Source organism: Salvelinus fontinalis, chromosome 2, assembly GCF_029448725.1.
Source record: "Salvelinus fontinalis isolate EN_2023a chromosome 2, ASM2944872v1, whole genome shotgun sequence".
Lineage (NCBI taxonomy): Eukaryota > Metazoa > Chordata > Actinopteri > Salmoniformes > Salmonidae > Salvelinus > Salvelinus fontinalis.
In genome coordinates this window covers 8,385,440-8,410,984 of record NC_074666.1, presented here as the reverse complement: position 1 = coordinate 8,410,984, position 25,545 = coordinate 8,385,440, and the positions used below count along the sequence as shown (strand labels likewise).

Genomic DNA, 25,545 nt, shown 5'->3' with positions numbered 1-25,545 from the left:
CCCCTGAGCACCACTCCCCAACCCTGATACAGCCACTCACAGCCCCACACTCCCTAACCCTGATACAGCCAAACACAGCCCCTGAGCACCACTCCCTAACCCTGATACAGCCACTCACAGCCCCACACTCCCTAACCCTGATACAGCCAAACACAGCCCCTGAGCACCACTCCCCAACCCTGATACAGCCAAACACAGCCCCTGAGCACCACTCCCTAACCCTGATACAGCCAAACACAGCCCCTGAGCACCACTCCCCAACCCTGATACAGCCAAACACAGCCCCTGAGCACCACTCCCTAACCCTGATACAGCCAAACACAGCCCCTGAGCACCACTCCCCAACCCTGATACAGCCAAACACAGCCCCTGAGCACCACTCCCTAACCCTGATACAGCCAAACACAGCCCCACACTCCCTAACCCTGATACAGCCCCTGAGCACCACTCCCTAACCCTGATACAGCCCCTGAGCACCACTCCCTAACCCTGATACAGCCAAACACAGCCCCACACTCCCTAACCCTGATACAGCCACTCACAGCCCCACACTCCCTAACCCTGATACAGCCAAACACAGCCCCTGAGCACCACTCCCTAACCCTGATACAGCCACTCACAGCCCCACACTCCCTAACCCTGATACAGCCAAACACAGCCCCTGAGCACCACTCCCTAACCCTGATACAACCAAACACAGCCCCTGAGCACCACTCCCTAACCCTGATACAGCCCCTGAGCACCACTCCCTAACCCTGATACAGCCAAACACAGCCCCGACACTCCCTAACCCTGATACAGCCACTCACAGCCCCACACTCCCTAACCCTGATACAGCCAAACACAGCCCCTGAGCACCACTCCCTAACCCTGATACAGCCACTCACAGCCCCACACTCCCTAACCCTGATACAGCCAAACACAGCCCCTGAGCACCACTCCCTAACCCTGATACAACCAAACACAGCCCCTGAGCACCACTCCCTAACCCTGATACAGCCCCTGAGCACCACTCCCTAACCCTGATACAGCCAAACACAGCCCCACACTCCCTAACCCTGATACAGCCACTCACAGCCCCACACTCCCTAACCCTGATACAGCCAAACACAGCCCCTGAGCACCACTCCCTAACCCTGATACAGCCAAACACAGCCCCACACTCCCTAACCCTGATACAGCCACTCACAGCCCCACACTCCCTAACCCTGATACAGCCAAACACAGCCCCTGAGCACCACTCCCTAACCCTGATACAGCCAAACACAGCCCCTGAGCACCACTCCCTAACCCTGATACAGCCAAACACAGCCCCTGAGCACCACTCCCTAACCCTGATACAGCCAAACACAGCCCCTGAGCACCACTCCCTAACCCTGATACAGCCAAACACAGCCCCTGAGCACCACTCCCTAACCCTGATACAGCCACTCACAGCCCCACACTCCCTAACCCTGATACAGCCAAACACAGCCCCTGAGCACCACTCCCTAACCCTGATACAGCCACTCACAGCCCCACACTCCCTAACCCTGATACAGCCAAACACAGCCCCTGAGCACCACTCCCTAACCCTGATACAGCCAAACACAGCCCCTGAGCACCACTCCCCAACCCTGATACAGCCACTCACAGCCCCTGAGCACCACTCCCTAACCCTGATACAGCCAAACACAGCCCCTGAGCACCACTCCCCAACCCTGATACAGCCACTCACAGCCCCTGAGCACCACTCCCCAACCCTGATACAGCCAAACACAGCCCCTGAGCACCACTCCCTAACCCTGATACAGCCACTCACAGCCCCTGAGCACCACTCCCTAACCCTGATACAGCCAAACACAGCCCCTGAGCACCACTCCCCAACCCTGATACAGCCAAACACAGCCCCTGAGCACCACTCCCCAACCCTGATACAGCCAAACACAGCCCCTGAGCACCACTCCCCAACCCTGATACAACCAAACACAGCCCCTGAGCACCACTCCCCAACCCTGATACAGCCACTCACAGCCCCACACTCCCTAACCCTGATACAGCCAAACACAGCCCCTGAGCACCACTCCCTAACCCTGATACAGCCACTCACAGCCCCACACTCCCTAACCCTGATACAGCCAAACACAGCCCCTGAGCACCACTCCCCAACCCTGATACAGCCAAACACAGCCCCTGAGCACCACTCCCTAACCCTGATACAGCCAAACACAGCCCCTGAGCACCACTCCCCAACCCTGATACAGCCAAACACAGCCCCTGAGCACCACTCCCTAACCCTGATACAGCCAAACACAGCCCCTGAGCACCACTCCCCAACCCTGATACAGCCAAACACAGCCCCTGAGCACCACTCCCTAACCCTGATACAGCCAAACACAGCCCCACACTCCCTAACCCTGATACAGCCCCTGAGCACCCCTGAGCACCACTCCCCAACCCTGATACAACCAAACACAGCCCCTGAGCACCACTCCCCAACCCTGATACAGCCACTCACAGCCCCACACTCCCTAACCCTGATACAGCCAAACACAGCCCCTGAGCACCACTCCCTAACCCTGATACAGCCACTCACAGCCCCACACTCCCTAACCCTGATACAGCCAAACACAGCCCCTGAGCACCACTCCCCAACCCTGATACAGCCAAACACAGCCCCTGAGCACCACTCCCTAACCCTGATACAGCCAAACACAGCCCCTGAGCACCACTCCCCAACCCTGATACAGCCAAACACAGCCCCTGAGCACCACTCCCTAACCCTGATACAGCCAAACACAGCCCCTGAGCACCACTCCCCAACCCTGATACAGCCAAACACAGCCCCTGAGCACCAATCCCTAACCCTGATACAGCCAAACACAGCCCCACACTCCCTAACCCTGATACAGCCCCTGAGCACCACTCCCTAACCCTGATACAGCCCCTGAGCACCACTCCCTAACCCTGATACAGCCAAACACAGCCCCACACTCCCTAACCCTGATACAGCCACTCACAGCCCCACACTCCCTAACCCTGATACAGCCAAACACAGCCCCTGAGCACCACTCCCTAACCCTGATACAGCCACTCACAGCCCCACACTCCCTAACCCTGATACAGCCAAACACAGCCCCTGAGCACCACTCCCTAACCCTGATACAACCAAACACAGCCCCTGAGCACCACTCCCTAACCCTGATACAGCCCCTGAGCACCACTCCCTAACCCTGATACAGCCAAACACAGCCCCACACTCCCTAACCCTGATACAGCCACTCACAGCCCCACACTCCCTAACCCTGATACAGCCAAACACAGCCCCTGAGCACCACTCCCTAACCCTGATACAGCCACTCACAGCCCCACACTCCCTAACCCTGATACAGCCAAACACAGCCCCTGAGCACCACTCCCCAACCCTGATACAGCCAAACACAGCCCCTGAGCACCACTCCCCAACCCTAATACAACCAAACACAGCCCCTGAGCACCACTCCCCAACCCTGATACAGCCACTCACAGCCCCACACTCCCTAACCCTGATACAGCCAAACACAGCCCCTGAGCACCACTCCCTAACCCTGATACAGCCACTCACAGCCCCACACTCCCTAACCCTGATACAGCCAAACACAGCCCCTGAGCACCACTCCCCAACCCTGATACAGCCAAACACAGCCCCTGAGCACCACTCCCTAACCCTGATACAGCCAAACACAGCCCCTGAGCACCACTCCCCAACCCTGATACAGCAGAACACAGCCCCTGAGCACCACTCCCTAACCCTGATACAGCCAAACACAGCCCCTGAGCACCACTCCCCAACCCTGATACAGCCAAACACAGCCCCTGAGCACCACTCCCTAACCCTGATACAGCCAAACACAGCCCCACACTCCCTAACCCTGATACAGCCCCTGAGCACCACTCCCTAACCCTGATACAGCCCCTGAGCACCACTCCCTAACCCTGATACAGCCAAACACAGCCCCACACTCCCTAACCCTGATACAGCCACTCACAGCCCCACACTCCCTAACCCTGATACAGCCAAACACAGCCCCTGAGCACCACTCCCTAACCCTGATACAGCCAAACACAGCCCCTGAGCACCACTCCCTAACCCTGATACAGCCAAACACAGCCCCTGAGCACCACTCCCTAACCCTGATACAGCCAAACACAGCCCCTGAGCACCACTCCCTAACCCTGATACAGCCAAACACAGCCCCTGAGCACCACTCCCTAACCCTGATACAGCCAAACACAGCCCCTGAGCACCACTCCCTAACCCTGATACAGCCAAACACAGCCCCTGAGCACCACTCCCTAACCCTGATACAGCCACTCACAGCCCCACACTCCCTAACCCTGATACAGCCAAACACAGCCCCTGAGCACCACTCCCTAACCCTGATACAGCCACTCACAGCCCCACACTCCCTAACCCTGATACAGCCAAACACAGCCCCTGAGCACCACTCCCTAACCCTGATACAGCCAAACACAGCCCCTGAGCACCACTCCCCAACCCTGATACAGCCACTCACAGCCCCTGAGCACCACTCCCTAACCCTGATACAGCCAAACACAGCCCCTGAGCACCACTCCCCAACCCTGATACAGCCACTCACAGCCCCTGAGCACCACTCCCCAACCCTGATACAGCCAAACACAGCCCCTGAGCACCACTCCCTAACCCTGATACAGCCACTCACAGCCCCTGAGCACCACTCCCTAACCCTGATACAGCCAAACACAGCCCCTGAGCACCACTCCCCAACCCTGATACAGCCAAACACAGCCCCTGAGCACCACTCCCCAACCCTGATACAGCCAAACACAGCCCCTGAGCACCACTCCCCAACCCTGATACAACCAAACACAGCCCCTGAGCACCACTCCCCAACCCTGATACAGCCACTCACAGCCCCACACTCCCTAACCCTGATACAGCCAAACACAGCCCCTGAGCACCACTCCCCAACCCTGATACAGCCAAACACAGCCCCTGAGCACCACTCCCTAACCCTGATACAGCCAAACACAGCCCCTGAGCACCACTCCCCAACCCTGATACAGCCAAACACAGCCCCTGAGCACCACTCCCTAACCCTGATACAGCCAAACACAGCCCCTGAGCACCACTCCCCAACCCTGATACAGCCAAACACAGCCCCTGAGCACCACTCCCTAACCCTGATACAGCCAAACACAGCCCCACACTCCCTAACCCTGATACAGCCCCTGAGCACCACTCCCTAACCCTGATACAGCCCCTGAGCACCACTCCCCAACCCTGATACAACCAAACACAGCCCCTGAGCACCACTCCCCAACCCTGATACAGCCACTCACAGCCCCACACTCCCTAACCCTGATACAGCCAAACACAGCCCCTGAGCACCACTCCCTAACCCTGATACAGCCACTCACAGCCCCACACTCCCTAACCCTGATACAGCCAAACACAGCCCCTGAGCACCACTCCCCAACCCTGATACAGCCAAACACAGCCCCTGAGCACCACTCCCTAACCCTGATACAGCCAAACACAGCCCCTGAGCACCACTCCCCAACCCTGATACAGCCAAACACAGCCCCTGAGCACCACTCCCTAACCCTGATACAGCCAAACACAGCCCCTGAGCACCACTCCCCAACCCTGATACAGCCAAACACAGCCCCTGAGCACCAATCCCTAACCCTGATACAGCCAAACACAGCCCCACACTCCCTAACCCTGATACAGCCCCTGAGCACCACTCCCTAACCCTGATACAGCCCCTGAGCACCACTCCCTAACCCTGATACAGCCAAACACAGCCCCACACTCCCTAACCCTGATACAGCCACTCACAGCCCCACACTCCCTAACCCTGATACAGCCAAACACAGCCCCTGAGCACCACTCCCTAACCCTGATACAGCCACTCACAGCCCCACACTCCCTAACCCTGATACAGCCAAACACAGCCCCTGAGCACCACTCCCTAACCCTGATACAACCAAACACAGCCCCTGAGCACCACTCCCTAACCCTGATACAGCCCCTGAGCACCACTCCCTAACCCTGATACAGCCAAACACAGCCCCACACTCCCTAACCCTGATACAGCCACTCACAGCCCCACACTCCCTAACCCTGATACAGCCAAACACAGCCCCTGAGCACCACTCCCTAACCCTGATACAGCCACTCACAGCCCCACACTCCCTAACCCTGATACAGCCAAACACAGCCCCTGAGCACCACTCCCCAACCCTGATACAGCCAAACACAGCCCCTGAGCACCACTCCCCAACCCTAATACAACCAAACACAGCCCCTGAGCACCACTCCCCAACCCTGATACAGCCACTCACAGCCCCACACTCCCTAACCCTGATACAGCCAAACACAGCCCCTGAGCACCACTCCCTAACCCTGATACAGCCACTCACAGCCCCACACTCCCTAACCCTGATACAGCCAAACACAGCCCCTGAGCACCACTCCCCAACCCTGATACAGCCAAACACAGCCCCTGAGCACCACTCCCTAACCCTGATACAGCCAAACACAGCCCCTGAGCACCACTCCCCAACCCTGATACAGCCAAACACAGCCCCTGAGCACCACTCCCTAACCCTGATACAGCCAAACACAGCCCCTGAGCACCACTCCCCAACCCTGATACAGCCAAACACAGCCCCTGAGCACCACTCCCTAACCCTGATACAGCCAAACACAGCCCCACACTCCCTAACCCTGATACAGCCCCTGAGCACCACTCCCTAACCCTGATACAGCCCCTGAGCACCACTCCCCAACCCTGATACAACCAAACACAGCCCCTGAGCACCACTCCCCAACCCTGATACAGCCACTCACAGCCCCACACTCCCTAACCCTGATACAGCCAAACACAGCCCCTGAGCACCACTCCCTAACCCTGATACAGCCACTCACAGCCCCACACTCCCTAACCCTGATACAGCCAAACACAGCCCCTGAGCACCACTCCCCAACCCTGATACAGCCAAACACAGCCCCTGAGCACCACTCCCTAACCCTGATACAGCCAAACACAGCCCCTGAGCACCACTCCCCAACCCTGATACAGCCAAACACAGCCCCTGAGCACCACTCCCTAACCCTGATACAGCCAAACACAGCCCCTGAGCACCACTCCCCAACCCTGATACAGCCAAACACAGCCCCTGAGCACCACTCCCTAACCCTGATACAGCCAAACACAGCCCCACACTCCCTAACCCTGATACAGCCCCTGAGCACCACTCCCTAACCCTGATACAGCCCCTGAGCACCACTCCCTAACCCTGATACAGCCAAACACAGCCCCACACTCCCTAACCCTGATACAGCCACTCACAGCCCCACACTCCCTAACCCTGATACAGCCAAACACAGCCCCTGAGCACCACTCCCTAACCCTGATACAGCCACTCACAGCCCCACACTCCCTAACCCTGATACAGCCAAACACAGCCCCTGAGCACCACTCCCTAACCCTGATACAACCAAACACAGCCCCTGAGCACCACTCCCTAACCCTGATACAGCCCCTGAGCACCACTCCCTAACCCTGATACAGCCAAACACAGCCCCACACTCCCTAACCCTGATACAGCCACTCACAGCCCCACACTCCTTAACCCTGATACAGCCAAACACAGCCCCTGAGCACCACTCCCTAACCCTGATACAGCCACTCACAGCCCCACACTCCCTAACCCTGATACAGCCAAACACAGCCCCTGAGCACCACTCCCTAACCCTGATACAACCAAACACAGCCCCTGAGCACCACTCCCTAACCCTGATACAGCCCCTGAGCACCACTCCCTAACCCTGATACAGCCAAACACAGCCCCACACTCCCTAACCCTGATACAGCCACTCACAGCCCCACACTCCCTAACCCTGATACAGCCAAACACAGCCCCTGAGCACCACTCCCTAACCCTGATACAGCCACTCACAGCCCCACACTCCCTAACCCTGATACAACCAAACACAGCCCCTGAGTGCTGCCCACTTCCATGAGGTCTCAACCCCCAGGAAAGAAAAAAAGTTTGAAAGAGCCAATCCGGGTTAGGGGCAGTGGGGCTCGGGGGCTGTGTGTGGTTGTATCAGGGTTAGGGGCAGTGGGGCTCGGGGGCTGTGTGTGGTTGTATCAGGGTTAGGGGCAGTGGGGCTCGGGGGCTGTGTGTGGTTGTATCAGGGTTAGGGGCAGTGGGGCTCGGGGGCTGTGTGTGGTTGTATCAGGGTTAGGGGCAGTGGGGCTCGGGGGCTGTGTGTGGTTGTATCAGGGTTAGGGGCAGTGGGGCTCGGGGGCTGTGTGTGGTTGTATCAGGGTTAGGGGCAGTGGGGCTCGGGGGCTGTGTGTGGTTGTATCAGGGTTAGGGGCAGTGGGGCTCGGGGGCTGTGTGTGGTTGTATCAGGGTTAGGGGCAGTGGGGCTCGGGGGCTGTGTGTGGTTGTATCAGGGTTAGGGGCAGTGGGGCTCGGGGGCTGTGTGTGGTTGTATCAGGGTTAGGGGCAGTGGGGCTCGGGGGCTGTGTGTGGTTGTATCAGGGTTAGGGGCAGTGGGGCTCGGGGGCTGTGTGTGGTTGTCTATGTGCGAGTTTGAGTGAGAAAGACACAGAGGAGAACCAACCAGTAGAAAATCACAGCCCCCTTAATTATGGTGCCTGCAACATCAAGGAGCCTTTCCAGGTGGTGACGTCAGGAAGACTTGGAGTTTGGTGTCAGCCAGACTTAGACAGTGTATGATGTGTTGTGATTAACTTTTGTCTTACAGTAAGACTGGTATTGTTTCTCCCAGGGTTCGTGTTCAGAGACTGGATGATGTTTTGGAGGTTTGTCCCAATATCCTCACTGAGGACGGCATGCAGGCTCAGCACCTGGGTGCTACACTGGCCATCTACAACCTATGTAAAGGACAGGTGAGTTCATACTGTATGTAACCTCAACTAGAGTCAGGTGTGTTTCTGATGCTGTTTTACATTCCAATAACCGTAACCTGTGTCTCTGTCTGTCTCTGTCTCTCTCTCTCTGTCTGTGTGTGTTTCTCTCTTTATTTCTCTGTCTGTCTCTCTCTCTCGCTCTTTCTCTCTGTCTGTGTCTGTCTGTCTCTCTCTCTGTCTGTCTGTCTCTCTTTCTCTATCTGTGTGTGTCTGTCTGTCTCTCTCTCTCTCGCCATCCCAGTCAGTCCATATGTTGATCCCTCCCACGTACCGTGAGGTGTGGTTGGAGTGGCGGGACAGCGAGCAAGCAGAGGAGGAGGAGCTCCGCACAGCCATCAACAAACCCAGAGACCAGTTCATCGCCCGACTGCTGACCCGGCTGAAGCAGCAGCAACCCCAGAAGAAGTGTCCTTCTCCCCAGCCAGGGCTGCAGGGAGCTGGAAACGAGCTCGAGGATGACTGGGAGAGCCTGGCCAACCTGGAAGAAGAGGAGGACCCAGGGAAAACCATTGCCCCGAAGGAGAGAGGTGGTGGGGTTGCAGAGGTGGCGGCTCGGGCCCTTCTTCTGAAGCTCCGTGGCTCGGCCCTGTCCAGGCGGTTACAGGTCTGTAATGTTTTTAATCCGTTTTAATGTCTTATCAATAGTTGTAATATTGTGGAGTGACACTTTACTAAATGTTTATAAACTCTACAGACGGACAGAGAGCAGCTCCCGGTGTTCCAGCACCGTGTGCGGGTTATGGAGGCTCTGCGGCGCAACCGTGTGGTGGTGGTGGCGGGGGAGACGGGCAGCGGGAAGAGTACCCAGATTCCCCAGTTTATCCTAGAGGAGCTTCTGACTGGGGGAGCTGCTGCCCAGCCCTGTAACATAGTGGTCACCCAGCCACGCAGGATCTCTGCCATGAGTCTGGCCAGCAGGGTGTCTCAGGAGCTGGGCTGTGACGACGGGCCTGGATCCAAGGTTAGAGGGAATCGGTGATGGGCTGGTAGAAGTGGTTAGGTGGTTTGAGATTGGATTGAGCTTGACTACAATAAGTTACATGTAGGTTGGGGTGGTGGAAGTGGTTAAAGGGTTACGTTAGGTGGTTTTGTGTGGTTTAGGATATATAAGGTGCCTCAAAAAGGTTAGGTGTTGTGTAAGGGAAGAGTTGAAAGCAGAATGCAACACATTTGATTAAGGTATTTTCTAATATTTGTTTACAATGTTGATGTTTCAGTCATCGCTGTGCGGGTACCAGATCCGGATGGAGAACAAGTCTTCGGACTCGACCCGTCTTCTGTACTGCACCACCGGGGTTCTCCTCAGGAAGCTGCAGCAGGACCACATGCTCAGCTCTCTGACCCACATCATAGTGGACGAGGTATTTAGTTATTGTTATTTATATTATTTTGTGCCCCTTTTTCTCCCCCATTTCGATCTTGTCTCATCGCTACAACCTCCCAATGGGCTCGGGAGAGGCGAAGGTCGAATCATGTGTCCCCCGAAACATGACCCGCCTAGCCGTGCTTCTTAACACCCGCCTGCTTAAGCTGGAAGCCAGCCGCACCAATGTGTCGGAGGAAACACCGTTCAACTGACGACCGAGGTCAGCCTGCAGGCCCCCGGCCCGCCACAAGGAGTCGCTAGAGCACGATGAGCCAAGTACAGCACCCCCGGCATAACCCTAACCTAACCCGGACGACGCTGGACCAATTGTGTGCCGCGCAATGGGACTCCCGATCACGGCCGGTTATGATACAGCCCGGGATCAAACCTGGATCTGTAGGGACGCCTCTTGCACTGCGATGCAGTGCAGTGCCTTAGACCGCTGGGCCACTCAGGAGGCCGCTATTTCATTTTTGAAGATACTTTACCAGCAGCATACCATCCTGCTGGCTTGCTTCTGAAGCTAAGCAGGGTTGGTCCTGTTCAGTCCCTGGATGGGAGACCAGACGCTGCTGGAAGTGTTGCTGAAGCGCCGTAGGAGGCACACTTTCCTCTGGTCTAAAAAATAGCCCAATGCCCCAGGGCAGTGATTGGGGACATTGCCCTGTGTAGGGTGCCGTCTTTTGGATGTGACGTTAAACAGGTGTCCTGACTCTCTGTGGTCATTAAAGATCCCATGGCACTTATCCTAAGAGTAGGGGTGTCAACCCCGGTGTCCTGGCTAAATTCCCAATCTGGCCTGTCGTATCTATGACTATGATTAAATTATACAACATGCTATTTTATCAAATTGATTACCTGACGTTTAATATATTACGTGATTGAATTAAACCATGCAACAATTAAACCATTAATAACTTGGGGCACCACGGAAGCATTCATTTATATTGAGCGGTTATCTCCTGAATCCACTCTCTTAAAGATCTGAAGATCTTTTATATCAATAGCAGTCAATTATTAATCGTCACCTCGATCGGTCTCATTCTGATTGTTGTAAGAAATGGGTTATCTGCACGAACCCTAGCTAATAAGTTGAATCAGCAATACACAAATTGGCTTAATTATTTATTTACTAAATACCTAAATAATCACACAGAAGTATATATATATATATATATATATATACACTGCTCAAAAACACTTAAACAACACAATGTAACTCCAAGTCAATCACACTTCTGTGAAATCAAACTGTCCACTTAGGAAGCAACACTGACTGACAATAAATTTCACATGCTGTTGTGCAAATGGAATAGACAAAAGGTGGAAATTATAGGCAATTAGCAAGACACCCCCAATAAAGGAGTGGTTCTGCAGGTGGTGACCACAGACCACTTCTCAGTTCCTATGCTTCCTGGCTGATGTTTTGGTCACTTTTGAATGCTGGCGGTGCTTTCACTCTAGTGGTAGCATGAGACGGAGTCTACAACCCACACAAGTGGTTCAGGTAGTGCAGCTCATCCAGGATGGCACATCAATGCGAGCTGTGGCAAGAAAGTTTGCTGTGTCTGTCAGCGTAGTGTCCAGAGCATGGAGGCGCTACCAGGAGACAGGCCAGTACATCAGGAGACGTGGAGGAGGCCGTAGGAGGGCAACAACTCAGCAGCAGGACCGGAGGAGCACTGTCAGAGCCCTGCAAAATGACCTCCAGCAGGCCACAAATGTGCATGTGTCTGCTCAAACGGTCAGAAACAGACTCCATGAGGGTGGTATGAGGGCCCGACGTCCACAGGTGGGGGTTGTGCTTACAGCCCAACACCGTGCAGGACGTTTGGCTTTTGCCAGAGAACACCAAGATTGGCAAATTCGCCACTGGCGCCCTGTGCTCTTCACAGATGAAAGCAGGTTCACACGCACATGTGACAGACGTGGCAGAGTCTGGAGACGCCGTGGAGAACGTTCTGCTGCCTGCAACATCCTCCAGCATGACCGGATTGGTGGTGGGTCAGTCATGGTGTGGGGTGGCATTTCTTTGGGGGGCCGCACAGCCCTCCATGTGCTCGCCAGAGGTAGCCTGACTGCCATTAGGTACCGAGATGAGATCCTCAGACCCCTTGTGAGACCATATGCTGGTGCGGTTGGCCCTGGGTTCTTTCTAATGCAAGACAATGCTAGACCTCATGTGGCTGGAGAGTGTCAGCAGTTCCTGCAAGAGGAAGGCATTGATGCTATGGACTGGCCCGCCCGTTCCCCAGACCTGAATCCAATTGAGCACATCTGGGACAACATGTCTCGCTCCATCCACCAACGCCACGTTGCACCACAGACTGTCCAGGAGTTGGCGGATGCTTTAGTCCAGGTCTGGGAGGAGATCCCTCAGGAGACCATCCGCCACCTCATCAAGAGCATGCCCAGGAGTTGTAGGGAGGTCATACAGGCACGTGGAGGCCACACACACTACTGAGCCTCATTTTTACTTGTTTTAAGGACATTACATCAAAGTTGGATCAGCCTATAGTGTGGTTTTCCACTTTAATTTTGAGTGTGACTCCAAATCCAGACCTCCATGGGTTGATAAATTTGATTTCCATTGATAATTTTTGTGTGATTTTGTAGTCAGCACATTCAACTATAAAGAAAAATGTATTTAATAAGAATGTTTCATTCATTCAGATCTAGGATGTGTTATTTTAGTGTTCCCTTTATTTTTTTGAGCAGTGTATATATATACACACACACAGGATAGATCATACATTGATTACTTATCATGTCATGAAAAGCCCCTAGTGGGCTAACCAGATATGATGGTTGGTTACACAAAGGTAGGGGGATGGGTTTGAATGAAAGAGCGGGAAGACTGAGGGACAAAGGGATTGGCTCTCTATCGGACCTTGAGAAGCCATGCTACTGTAAATACAGAATCTTATGCATTCTAATAACCGCCCATTTGGAAAAGGAAAATGCAAGATAGATGCACTTCGATAGATTGGTCGAAGATGGAAGACTGGTTTACCCAGCAGAGATCCCCATTGTCCTTTGAAAAATCTTTCTGGTCGTAGTGTTGTAGAGCGGGTACGTTAAAGTGCCCTGTCGTTCTTCTGCGATTCTGTCCTTTCCTAGGCCATGTACGTTTACAGCTGCAGCTGATATCTCAACGTTTAGGATGTATCACTTCTTTAGTGAATAATCGTTCAAAGTTCATACCAAGTTGCCATAATCAGCTTACACTGTATTCTGGCTGGTCTAGTCGAAATTCACCACTCCAGCGTGGTGATCGTCACCTCCACGTTGAAATTGACCCTTTTTAAATGTTAGGACAGCAGTCCTCACGTCATCGGGAACTGAGGTTGACTTCCGTCAACGGGCTTTTGTACCGGGGGAGAAAAGGGCATGTTTTATAGTTCTCAACCAATGTCTGTTCACTTGGGCGTGGCCACTGAGTGAGTATAAGTTTACTTATGAAAACAATTCTCTCATTTAGAAGCTAAAATCACATTTAATCTTCTCACAAATAGTTTCATATTTAAACATTTAACATTTAAACACTTATCTCAGCTCGATGGTCACCATAGCAGCACCCACCTGTAGCACGTGCTCCAGCAGGTATATCTCTCTGGTCACCCAAAGCCAATTCCTACTTTGGCCGCCTCTCCTTCCAGTTCTCTGCTGCCAATGACTGGAACAAACTACAAAAATCTCTGAAACTGGAAACACTTATCTCCCTCACTAGCTTTAAGCACCAGCTGTCAGAGCAGTTCACATATTACTGCACCTGTACATAGCCCATCTATAATTTAGCCCAAACAACTACCTCTTCCCCTACTGTATTTATTTATTTATTTTGGTTTGCACCCCATTATTTCTATTTCTACTTTGCACATTCTTCCACTGCAAATCTACCATTCCAGTGTTTTACTTGCTATATTGAATTTACTACGCCACCATGGCCTTTTTTTGCCTTTACCTCCCTTATCTCACTTCATTTGCTCGCATTGTATATAGACGTATTTTTCTACTGTATTATTGACTGTATGTTTGTTTTACTCCATGTGTAACTCTGTGTTGTTGTATGTGTCAAACTGCTTTGCTTTATCTTGGCCAGGTCGCAAATGTAAATGAGAACTTGTTCTCAACTTGCCTACCTGGTTAAATCAAGGTGAAATAAATTAAATAAATTAATAAAAATAGCTGCCAAAACTAGGTTATTTGTCATCAAATATGATTACGTGGTACCTGTCTTGACTGCATAAAATCAGGAGAGTTAGTTAAGATAGCTAACGCTAGGCTAATTGAGGCTGCAGTGCATGCGCATTCTCATCCTACAGTTACAAATAACAACTCCATTCACAATATTAAGTAGCAGCCTGCCTACCTGTTGGCTCTTGGTCCTTGTAGCCTGTCTTTCTTCTTTTAATTCCGTCATTTTAATTACATCTTCCATTGATTAAATACACAACATGGCAAAAACAAAAGTATGTGGACACCTGCTCGTTGAACACCTGCTCATTCCAAAATCATGGGCATTAATATGGAGTTGGGCCCCACTTTGCTGCTATAACAGCCTCCACTCTCTGGGAAGGTGTGTAGTTTATCGCCTAGCTTTTGCCACACACGGAGCGAGGCTCTATGACTGTAGCCTATTGCCGCTTGATGACTTATGATTGGCCAACAACAAATTACACGTGCCACGATACATTCTCATGAAAAGCAAGAGCAGCTGCATTAGAATGTCTCTCTACTGCAGCAGTCACGTTCTGATCTGTAAGGGCCCTTTCTGACAAGTCAGTAAAAATTACACATAGCCGAGACGTGTACAATGCTCTCCCTCGCCTTCCATTTGGAAAATCTGACCATAATTCTATCCTCCTGATTCCTGCTTACAAAATTGTTTTTAAGCAGGAAGCACCAGTGACTCGGATCAATAAAAAAGTGGTCAGATGATGCAGACGCTAAGCTACGGGACTGTTTTGCTAGCACAGACTGGAATATGTTCCGGGATTCCTCTGATGGCATTGAGGAGTACACCATATCAGTCATTGGCTCCATCAATAAGTGCATTGATGATGTCGTCCCCACATTGACCATATGTACATACATACCCCAACCAGAAGCCATGGATTACAGGCAACATCCACACTGAGCTAAAGGCTAGAGCTGCCGCTCCGACGAACCATCAAACAGGAAAATCGGCAATACAGGACTAAGATCGAATCGTACTACACCGACTCTGACGCTCGTCGGATGTGGCAGGGCTTGCAAACCATTACAGACTACAAAGAGAGGCACCGCCAATAGCTGCCCAGTGACACAGGCCTACCAGACGAGCTAAACTACTTCTATGCTCGCTTCGAGGCAAATAACACTGAAACATGCATGAGAGCACCAGCTGTTGCCGGAAGACTGTGTGATCACGCTCTCCGCAGCCGATGTAAGACCTTTAAACAGGTCAACATTCACAAGGCCCCAGGGCCAGACGGATTACCAAGACGTGTACTGCGAGCATACGCTGACCAACTGGCAAGTGTCTTCACTGACATTATCAACCTCTCCCTGTCCGAGTCTGTAATACCGACATGTTTTAAGCAGACCACCATAGTCCTTGTGTCCAAGAACACTAAGGTAACCTGGCTAAATGACTACCGAACAAAAGCACTCACGTCTGTAGCCATGAAGGGCTTTGAAAGGCTGGTCATGGCTCACATCAACACCATTATCCCAGAAACCCTAGACCCATTCCAATTTGCATACCACCCTAACAGATCCACAGATGATGCAATCTTGATTACACTCCACACTGCCCTTTCCCACCTGGACAAAAGGAACACCTATGTGAGAATGCTATTCATTGACTACAGCTCAGCGTTCAACACCATAGTGCCCTCAACGCTCATCACTAAGCAAAGGACCCTGTGACTAAACATCTCCCTCTGCAACTGGATCCTGGACTTCCTGACGTGCCGCCCCCAGGTGGTAAGGGTAGGTAACAACACATCCGCCACGCTGATCTTCAACACAGGGGCCCCTCAGGGGTGCGTGCTCAGTCCCCTCCTGTACTCCCTGTTCACTCATGACTGCACGGCCAGGCACGACTTCAACACCATCATTAAGTTTTCCGATGACACAACAGTGGTAGTCCTGATCAACGACAGCGACGAGACAGCCTATAGGGAGGAGGTCAGAGACCTGGCTGTATGGTGCTAGGACAACAACCTCTCCCTCAACGTGATAAAGACAAAGAAGATGATTGTGGACTACAGGAAAAAGAGGACAGAGCTCACCACCATTCTCATCGACGGGGCTGTAGTGGAGCAGGATCAGAGCTTCAAGTTCCTTGGTGTCCACATCACCAACAAACTAACATGGTCCAAGCACACCAAGACAGTTGTGAAGCGGGCACGACAAAACCTATTCCCCCTAAGGAGACTGAAAAGATTTGGCATGGGTCTTCAGATCCTCAAAAGGTTCTACAGCTGCACCATCGAGAGCTTGCTGACTGGTTGCATCATTGCCTGGTATGGCAACTGCTCGGCTTCCGACTGCAAAGCACTACAGAGGGTAGTGCGTACGGCCCAGTACATCACTGGGGCCAAGCTTCCTGCCATCCAGGACCTCTATACCATGCGGTGTCAGAGGAAGGCCCTAAAAGTTGTCAGACTCCAGCCACCCTAGTCATAGACTGTTCTCTCTGCTACCGCACGGCAAGCGGTACCGGAGCGCCAAGTCTAGGTCCAAAAAGCTTCTAAACAGCTCCTGCCCCCAAGCCATAAGACTCCTGAACATTTAATCAAATGGCTTACCATCTAATCAAATGGCTACCCAAACTATTTGCATTGCCCCTCCCCCCCCTTTTTTTACACCGCTGCTACTCTGTTGTTATTATCTATGCATAGTCACTTTAATAACTTTACCTACATGTACATATTACCTCAACTAACCGGTGCACCCACACATTGACTCTGTACCGGTACCCCTCTGTGTATAGTCTCGCTATTGTTATTTTACTGCTGCTCTTTAATTGTACTTGTACTTTAATTGTACTTTACTTGTTACTTTTATTTCTTATTTTTTATAACTGCATTGTTGGTCAGGGGCTCATAAGTAAGCATTTCACTGTTGTATTTGGCACATGTGACTAATAAAATTAGATTTTACCCCTGACAATCATATCAGATCTGACGCAGACCTGTGAAATTATTTAGAATTCTGGATCTGGACCCGCTTGGTTCCCGATCGCGTCTGTGGAATTCGGGTCCAGGTGGATCCGTGAAAACTCTAGTCTGGACATCTGACCTCTTACACACTGCCCACTGTGCCCAGGGTTCGGTCAGACTCTCACACTTCAGTCTGTGCATGTTTCAGATCAACTACATTGCAGCCAAACTGGGCAGACTTACTAATCTGCATATTACCTTGCAAGCCAAATAACCAAAATAAACTATACTGCGCCTTGCCTTGCTCAAACTGATCCCATCAAACACGCTGTCTGTCTCGTCCATTCTAGGTCCATGAACGCAGCGTCCAGTCTGATTTCCTGCTGACCATCCTGAAAGACGTGGTCCAGAAACGGTCCAACCTGCACCTGGTCATGATGAGTGCCACGGTCGACTGTGATAAGTTCGCTGCCTACTTCAACCGCTGTCCTATAGTCAACATCCCTGGCAGAACCTTCCCTGTCGAGGTTAGATGTTGGGAACTTTTCATTTCCCTATAGTTCACAGATATGAAAATATGAACTGTATTTTCTGTTTAAATTGTATTTTCCATCACAAGTGAATTATATTCCTGTCCTAGTCTGTCCTAAGTGCCAAAAATTATGTTATTTGTATCATACTACTTGTGGTTGTCCTGATATAAAATGTTATTTCAATGATCGATGTAGTAGAGTATTGTTACAGTGTGTCTCTCGGATGTTCTGTTGTATCGTGCTGTATGGTGTTGTCCTGATGTGTTCTGACCATATCATTAAAATTAATAGAAAGGTGAAATAAAATGTCATAATGGGTGGACTGGTCGGCCATTTTGAGTGTCCCCGTAGCAATAAAGCGGAAAGTGTCCTTCTATTTCTGTGGTTCTGAAGTGCTTTGTTGCACCTCTATTGTCAGGTGTTCCATCTGGAGGACATAGTGGAGGAGACGGGCTATGTTCTGGAGAAGGACTCTGAATACAGCCAGAAGATCCTGGAGGAGGAGGAGGAGGTCAACATCAACTTCACGCAGAAAGGAGGGAAGAGCATGCAGCACCAGGTGAGAGAGGATATGACAGAGGGGTGAGATCTTTGGGATTCAGGGGCCTTGTGATAGTACCTACCTGCTGCATTGGGTCTCAGGGTCAGATTGGTTACTGACTTGTCTCTGAAAACACTGTAGAAATGCCTTATTTCCTAAACTATACTGAATCATTGTGCTATCCTATTCTACACTACTGTAAATGCCTCAGATCCATGTTGTGCATTATAGTGAACAGGAACCAATACGTAACTCACGGTGTTTTGTGTGTGTTCTCCAGGAGTTTATAGTGAAAGACTCAGGCTCTGGCTGGGACCTGGGTCCTGACCTGGACCACTTCAGCAGCCGGACCCGCCACGCCTTGCAGTACATGAACCCCAACAAAATCAACATGGAACTGGTCCTGGACTTGCTCGACTACCTGGGTAAATACACAGCTCCTGGACAGAGTTGCGGGTTCATTCAGCCTAGTGTGAGGACGTGGAGAGAGCTGGAGACTGGAGAGTTAGTCCAGTTTATATTTGGTTTATGGTTGTTGATATGGCTGTACTACACATGTTGGGGCAATTTAGATGTTGATTGATTGATTGGTGTTGCGCCAACTGTAATATTTGTTCCCCTTCCTCCAGATAAGTCTCCTCAGTTTGCAGTGGTGGATGGAGCTGTTCTGGTGTTCCTCCCAGGTCTGGCCCACATCCAACAGCTTTATGACCTGCTCTCCACAGACAAGAGGTTCCGTGGCAAAGACAGGTGAGTTTATAGTCTTCACTAACAATGTCATCCTGAGAGAATGCCATCTTGCGTGCTAGCAATTTATACATTTATTTATAAACTATTTTGTTGTAGCAAAGGTTTTAGCTTTCATAAAGAGATTGGTTTATGTCTCCCTGTCCAGGTACAAACTTGTAGCCCTGCACTCCACACTGTCATCTAAGGACCAGGCTGCTGCATTTACAGTGCCCCCTACTGGAGTTAGGAAGGTACTGCTTTTTTTGTTTTGTTTAGTGCAGTGATGAACTGAGATGCATATTGCTATGAATGAACAAAAGTTAAAAAATAATTTTTATTACCCTGTCTACCCTATTTTAGATTGTGCTGTCCACAAACATAGCGGAAACTGGAGTGACAATACCTGATGTTGTGTTCGTTATTGATACGGGAAAGACCAAAGAAAACAAGTACCATGAGAGTAGCCAGATGAGTTCCCTGGTGGAGACGTTTGTCAGCAAGGCCAGCGCCCTCCAGAGGCAAGGCAGGGCAGGACGCGTGCGGGACGGCTTCTGCTTCCGCCTCTACCCCAAATTCAGGTCAGCCCCTCCCTCTCAATCACAGAACAAGTTGCTGTCTACGACACAAATACCTCTACTGCCACAATACCTCTATAGCCTGATTGTGAATGTTCTTCTATGTAACAGGTTTCAGGCTTTCATGGATTACTCCATACCAGAGATACTGAGGGTTCCACTGGAGGAGCTGTGTCTTCATATCATGGTACACTGACAACTGTAAACTGGGTGGTTTGTGCCCTGAATGGTGATTTGGCTGACAGCCATGGTATATCAGACCGTATACCACGGGTATGACAAAACATTTATTTTTACTGCTCTAATTACGTCATAATAGCAATAAGGCAGCTGGGGTTTGTGGTAAATGGCCAATATACCACAGCTAAGGCCTGTGCCTAAGAACAGCCCTTAGCTGTGGTATATTTGGCTATTTACCACAACCCCGAGGTGCCTTATTGCTTAATTATTCTTAGATATTCTTCATACTAGATCCAGGAACAATCCACTCACAGGGCTCACTTGAAGAATAGATGGCTATCTCAATGTAACTTCCTGGTTAAATAAAAGATAAAAAGACACCCCAACCACCGTAACCACCCCAACCACCGTAACCACCCCAACCACAGTAACCACCCCAACCACTGTAAACCACCCCAACCACCATAACCACTGTAAACCACCCCAACCACCATAACCACTGTAAACCACCCCAACCACCATAACCACTGTAAACCACCCCAATCACCATAACCACTGTAAACCACCACAACCACCATAACCACTGTAAACCACCCCAACCACCATAACCACCACTGTTCCGTCTCTGTCCCCTCTACAGAAATGTGAGTATGGCTCTCCAGAGGAGTTCCTGTGTCGAGCCCTAGACGCGCCCCAGCCCCAGTCTGTGAGTAACGCCGTGTGCCTGCTCCGGCGGATCGGAGCGTGTATACCGGAGGGCCACGCCCTCACCCCTCTGGGTCACCATCTCGCCACCTTGCCTGTCAACGTCAAGATCGGCAAGATGCTCATCTTTGGGGCCATCTTGGGCTGCCTGGACCCCATTGTAAGTTACAGTCCATGCGGGGTGTCATTCATTTCTGAATTAGCATTGTATTGTATTAACTGCTTGCTAAATCAGCAATCAACAATGTGAAATGGGACTCAACTAGTTAAAGCTAGAATCCTTAATTGAAACAAGAACAAAGCAGTCACCCCGCCTGTGTCTTGGTAAAAAGCTGAGGGATGGGCCTGGAGAAATTTAACCACTATCAAATTCATAGACAGAGCTATGGATTCAAGGACTGACCATCCATGATATCAAAATTATAGTTTTAACCATGTTTTCAGGCTATACAGTGTTTGTTTACATTTGACATTGTTTACAAATATTGGAGTAAAACAAGCTTATATTTTGGGTACTGATGGGGTACAACAGTTGAACTAAGCTCATGAGGCATTTAGAAGTGATTTTCTTCAAGAATAAATGGGTATATATCATTTATTTTTAAGTCCAAAAATAGATGTAGCAACTAAGGATTCCAGCTTTAAAGGATAAACCTAATTTCCATGATGACTGAATGTAATTGTATTGCAGGCGACTATAGCAGCAGCGATCTCGGAGAAGTCTCCCTTTGCCACACCCATGAACCAGAAGGATCAGGCTAACCTGGCTAAAGCTGCCCTGGCTGTAGCCAACTCGGATCACCTGACTATCTACAATGCTTACCTGGGGTAGGTGCATCATTTTTCAAAAGTATGAATGATCAAAATCTGAGATAGCTAATTCAGGGACATGTTCAGTTGGCCACGTGGCAGCAAATTGTTTTGCAACAGTAAAGAAAACATGTGTTTCTTGGTCAAGTTCAGCTAGTACCTCTGTTTCAATAAATGTTCTTCCATATTGTGCCTAATAAATAAAACCCTGGACTCTGTTCTCTCTAAAGCAACTGAGACATAGCCTAACCCTGAAGAAGTTGATTGTTCCTGTGCCGTTTTAATGGCACAGCCACTATCTTGGTTTCTGTTCCCTGATGGTATTGTTCTGCTAACAGGTGGAAGAACATACGCAGTGAGGGATATCGAGCCGAAATGGCCTACTGCAGGAAACACTTCCTGAACCGTACCGCCCTCATCACCATAGAGGTACTCTATTTTCTAACTTGTGTATGGTTCTCTCATCTGATATGCTTTAACAGTGAGAGTCAGGGTTGGGGTCAATTTCGAATTTCAGTTTACTTCTTGAATTGACATTTTTAAAAATACATATTATTATTTTTTACCCCTTTTCTCTCCCCAATTTTGTGGTATCCAATTGGTAGTTACAGTCTTGTCTCATTGCTGCAACTCCCGTACGGACTCGGGAGATGCCGTGCGTCCTCCGAAACACAATCCAACCAAGCCACACTGCTTCTTGACACAATGCCCACTTAACCCGGAGGAAACACCGTACACCTGGTGACCGTGTCAGCGTGCACTGTGCCAGGCCCGCCACAGGAGTCACTAGTGTGCGATGGGACAAGGACATCCCTGCCGCCAAAACCCTCCCCTAACCCAGACGACGCTGGGCCAATTATGAGCCGCCCCATGGGTCTCCCGGTTGCAGCCGACTGCGACAGAGCCTGGACTCTAACCCAGAATCTCTAGTGGCACAGCTAGCACTGCGATGCAGTGTCTTAGACCACTGTGCCACTCGGGAGGCCGTTGAAATTGAATTTACCCCAACCCTGTTGAGCATGTACAACTGCTGTACACAGTGACAGTAGTTATAAGAGATCATATGACATTTAGAGTGGTTGGTAAGGACATTAAACCTGGATCTCTTCTCCATCAGGACATCAAACAGGAGCTGATGCGTATGATGGACCAGGCTGGATTCACTGGTTCCTCCAGGTCCGGTCGAGGACCACCTTCCTGGGATCGGTCTGACCCCAGGGGTCCCCAGGCTCCCCTCACCCCCCTTGGTAAGCCTCAGATCTGTGTCCTGAACGCGGTGCTGACGGCAGGACTGTATGACAGCGTGGGGCGGATCCTCTACACTCCGTCTGTGGACGTCCTGGACCGGGTGGCGTGCTCTGTGGAGACAGCCCAGGGGAAGGCCCAAGTCCACCCCTCCTCCGTCAACCGCTGCCTGCAGACACGCGGCTGGCTGCTCTTCCAGGAGAAGGTCAGTTGGTCCCATAGAGATATATTGATCGATGATCATTCAATCTACCCGTCTGTAATCTCTATGGTGAAATCGATTACTCACTGGGTGTAGAAGGTGCCCTTAACTGGAGATATAGGATCAAATTCTCCCTACTTGTAATCCTAACCAAGGGTGTGGCTGGGCCGGGGCAACCTCTAACTCCCATGTAGGCCTAAATAGAATAATTTACTGTGTGTAATTTTAGGTAAAATACTATTAAGTTGCTAATTTTTTTATCTAATTTTGACTCCCTCAGGTAAAATACTCTAAGATCTACCTGCGGGACACGACACTGATCTCTCCCTTCCCCATGCTACTGTTTGGAGGGGACATCGACGTACAACACCGGGAGAGACTCATCTCTCTGGATGGATGGATACACTTCCAGGTCAGAGTTCATATCTGGGTCAGCTGTATTACATGTCTATTATTATGTCTGTGTCGTGAATGACTAGAGAGGTGTGTCAGTGCTACAGTAGAGACAGTGTGATACACAAAGAGAAAGAAAATCAAACTCTTGTAGCCAGTTTCCCAGACCCAGATTAAAAATAAAATAACTTCTCAATAGAGAATCTCCATTGTAAGTGCTCTATAGTCCAATACTAGTCTTAGGCTACAATCCAAATTCAAAGTAGACAGCCCTCGACCCTCAGCCCTTGAATGATGTTTTACATCGTTACATCCGAGTGTACTTTAAATGTCCCTTGCCCAAGCGAGGAAGAGTGTTGATCGGAGAGGCAACGTCGTTGGAGGAAATCTTGAAATTGAGTTTAAAAACAAACAACCTAAAGCTATTAATGTACCTAGTAAGCTAACATAGCTAGCTAGCAGTCCTGTCAGGTAGCTAGCTACAGTTGCCCATGGCTAGATAGTATTATAGTTTATTTATTCTAATACATTTCTGAATTCCCCAAAAATATGTTTATGAAGCTAACTACGTTTTAATAGGGTCCAATTCAATTTGACACGTGACTACAGTTTGCATTGAATTGTGGGTCATATCAACCCCACAAGTGATCAAAGTTCTTCACTCGCTCCCTCAAGCTAAATCAAGGGCCGAGGGGGCAACGTTAGTGAATTGGACCTCTACTTAAGATGGCAATCAAACTGCATCCGGTTTTGACAAGGATTCCCCCAAGGGAAAGTGGCTATTGCGAGGGCTAAAATTACTGTGTTTGGACTGCAGCCTTAATCTAGGTCCAGGAAACCCTTGTAGTTGAGCATACTGTCGCAAGCAAGGCTCTGTCTGATCTCTGTTCCTCCCTGTCCTCCTCTCTCTCTCCCAGGCCCCAGTGAGGATCGGAGTGATCTTTAAACACCTGAGGAAGCTCATAGACTCACTACTGGAGAAAAAGCTGGAGAACCCAAGGATGAATCTAGAAGGTAATATTCTACCCTTTTTCTGTCTTTTCCCCCTCCCTTTTCTCTTGAATCCCTCTCATTTTCTGTTTCCTTCTTCCTCATCCTTCCAGTCTCTTCCTAAGCCCCCTGCATTTTTATTTTTAGTGTTCCTGACATTGTGCTGTGTGTTAACTGTGTAGTGGTAAATGGTGTTTTTTACTCTCTCCCGTAGATGAGAAGACCATCCAGTTGATAATAGAACTGATCAAGATGGAGAATGTCTTCTGACCACTGTGACCTCTGACCTCTCATTGGAGACCTTGGTCATACATGGTTGTCCAAGGACAGATGGACAGCCTAAAGATCAAAGGGTGGTGGTTGTACTGTATAATGACATTTAAATCATGAAATTAAAGAGCATATTTCTTCTCTTATCAATGATGATTGTTGCCAAACAAAATAAAGCTGTATGTGGTGTTGATGGCTAATTTATGTTTGATATCTGTTTTAGGTAAATAAACATTTAAAATTAATTCATAGCTCCCTCCCTCAGAATGTAACAAACATCCTTTGGTGATTAGCATGTCTTTGTTTTCTAAAATAAACAAAACTCTAATGGCCTTGTGTGTGCGCCTAATAAACATCCTTGAAATATTCCTGCAATTATGCCACACTGGTGCTCCCCAAACAGTTATTTTAGATTATAAACTGGGTGGGTCGAGCCCTGAATGCTGATTGGCTGACAGCCGTGGTATATCAGACCGTATACCATGGGTATGAAAAAACATTTATTTTTACTGCTCTAATTACGTTGGTTAACCAGTTTATAATAGCAATAAGGTACCTCACTGGTTTGTGGTATATGGCCAATATACCATGGATAAGTGCTGTATCCAGCCACTTTGCGTTGCGTCGTGCCAAAGAACAGCCGTTAACCGTGGTATATTGGCCATATACCACACCCCCTCGGGCCTTATTGCATAATTCTTGAAAGTTTAAGATGTTGGGGGAGGGGGGTGATAAGCTGAACATATGGAATTGTTTTAAGATGATCATACTATGGATCATTTAGCTATTTGATTTAGGTATAAAAATATATATATAAAAATGTTTGTGGAAAAAATATTGATTTTGACCTTTACTAGAACACCATTATGTTGCTCAGACTCTTTCTATAGTGGGGACC

The 25,545-nt window shown here is 50.1% G+C and overlaps 1 protein-coding gene across 1 annotated transcript in view; it reads left to right on the top strand.

Annotated features, from left to right (window-relative positions):
• Positions 1–24,979, top strand: part of dhx29 (DEAH (Asp-Glu-Ala-His) box polypeptide 29) — a 44,434-nt gene extending 19,455 nt beyond the window's left edge. The window contains exons 10-27 of the mRNA XM_055862447.1: positions 8,816–8,936; positions 9,199–9,561; positions 9,652–9,918; positions 10,175–10,318; positions 17,825–18,001; positions 18,426–18,566; positions 18,829–18,973; positions 19,178–19,298; positions 19,444–19,528; positions 19,638–19,855; positions 19,964–20,039; positions 20,673–20,897; positions 21,429–21,565; positions 21,886–21,976; positions 22,665–22,997; positions 23,275–23,406; positions 24,305–24,401; positions 24,592–24,979. Of these exons, the coding sequence (XP_055718422.1) occupies positions 8,816–8,936; positions 9,199–9,561; positions 9,652–9,918; positions 10,175–10,318; positions 17,825–18,001; positions 18,426–18,566; positions 18,829–18,973; positions 19,178–19,298; positions 19,444–19,528; positions 19,638–19,855; positions 19,964–20,039; positions 20,673–20,897; positions 21,429–21,565; positions 21,886–21,976; positions 22,665–22,997; positions 23,275–23,406; positions 24,305–24,401; positions 24,592–24,647 (2,929 nt within the window). The 3' untranslated portion in view covers positions 24,648–24,979. The remainder of the gene's footprint in view (positions 1–8,815; positions 8,937–9,198; positions 9,562–9,651; positions 9,919–10,174; positions 10,319–17,824; positions 18,002–18,425; positions 18,567–18,828; positions 18,974–19,177; positions 19,299–19,443; positions 19,529–19,637; positions 19,856–19,963; positions 20,040–20,672; positions 20,898–21,428; positions 21,566–21,885; positions 21,977–22,664; positions 22,998–23,274; positions 23,407–24,304; positions 24,402–24,591) is intronic.
• The last annotated feature ends 566 nt before the right edge of the window (positions 24,980–25,545 follow it).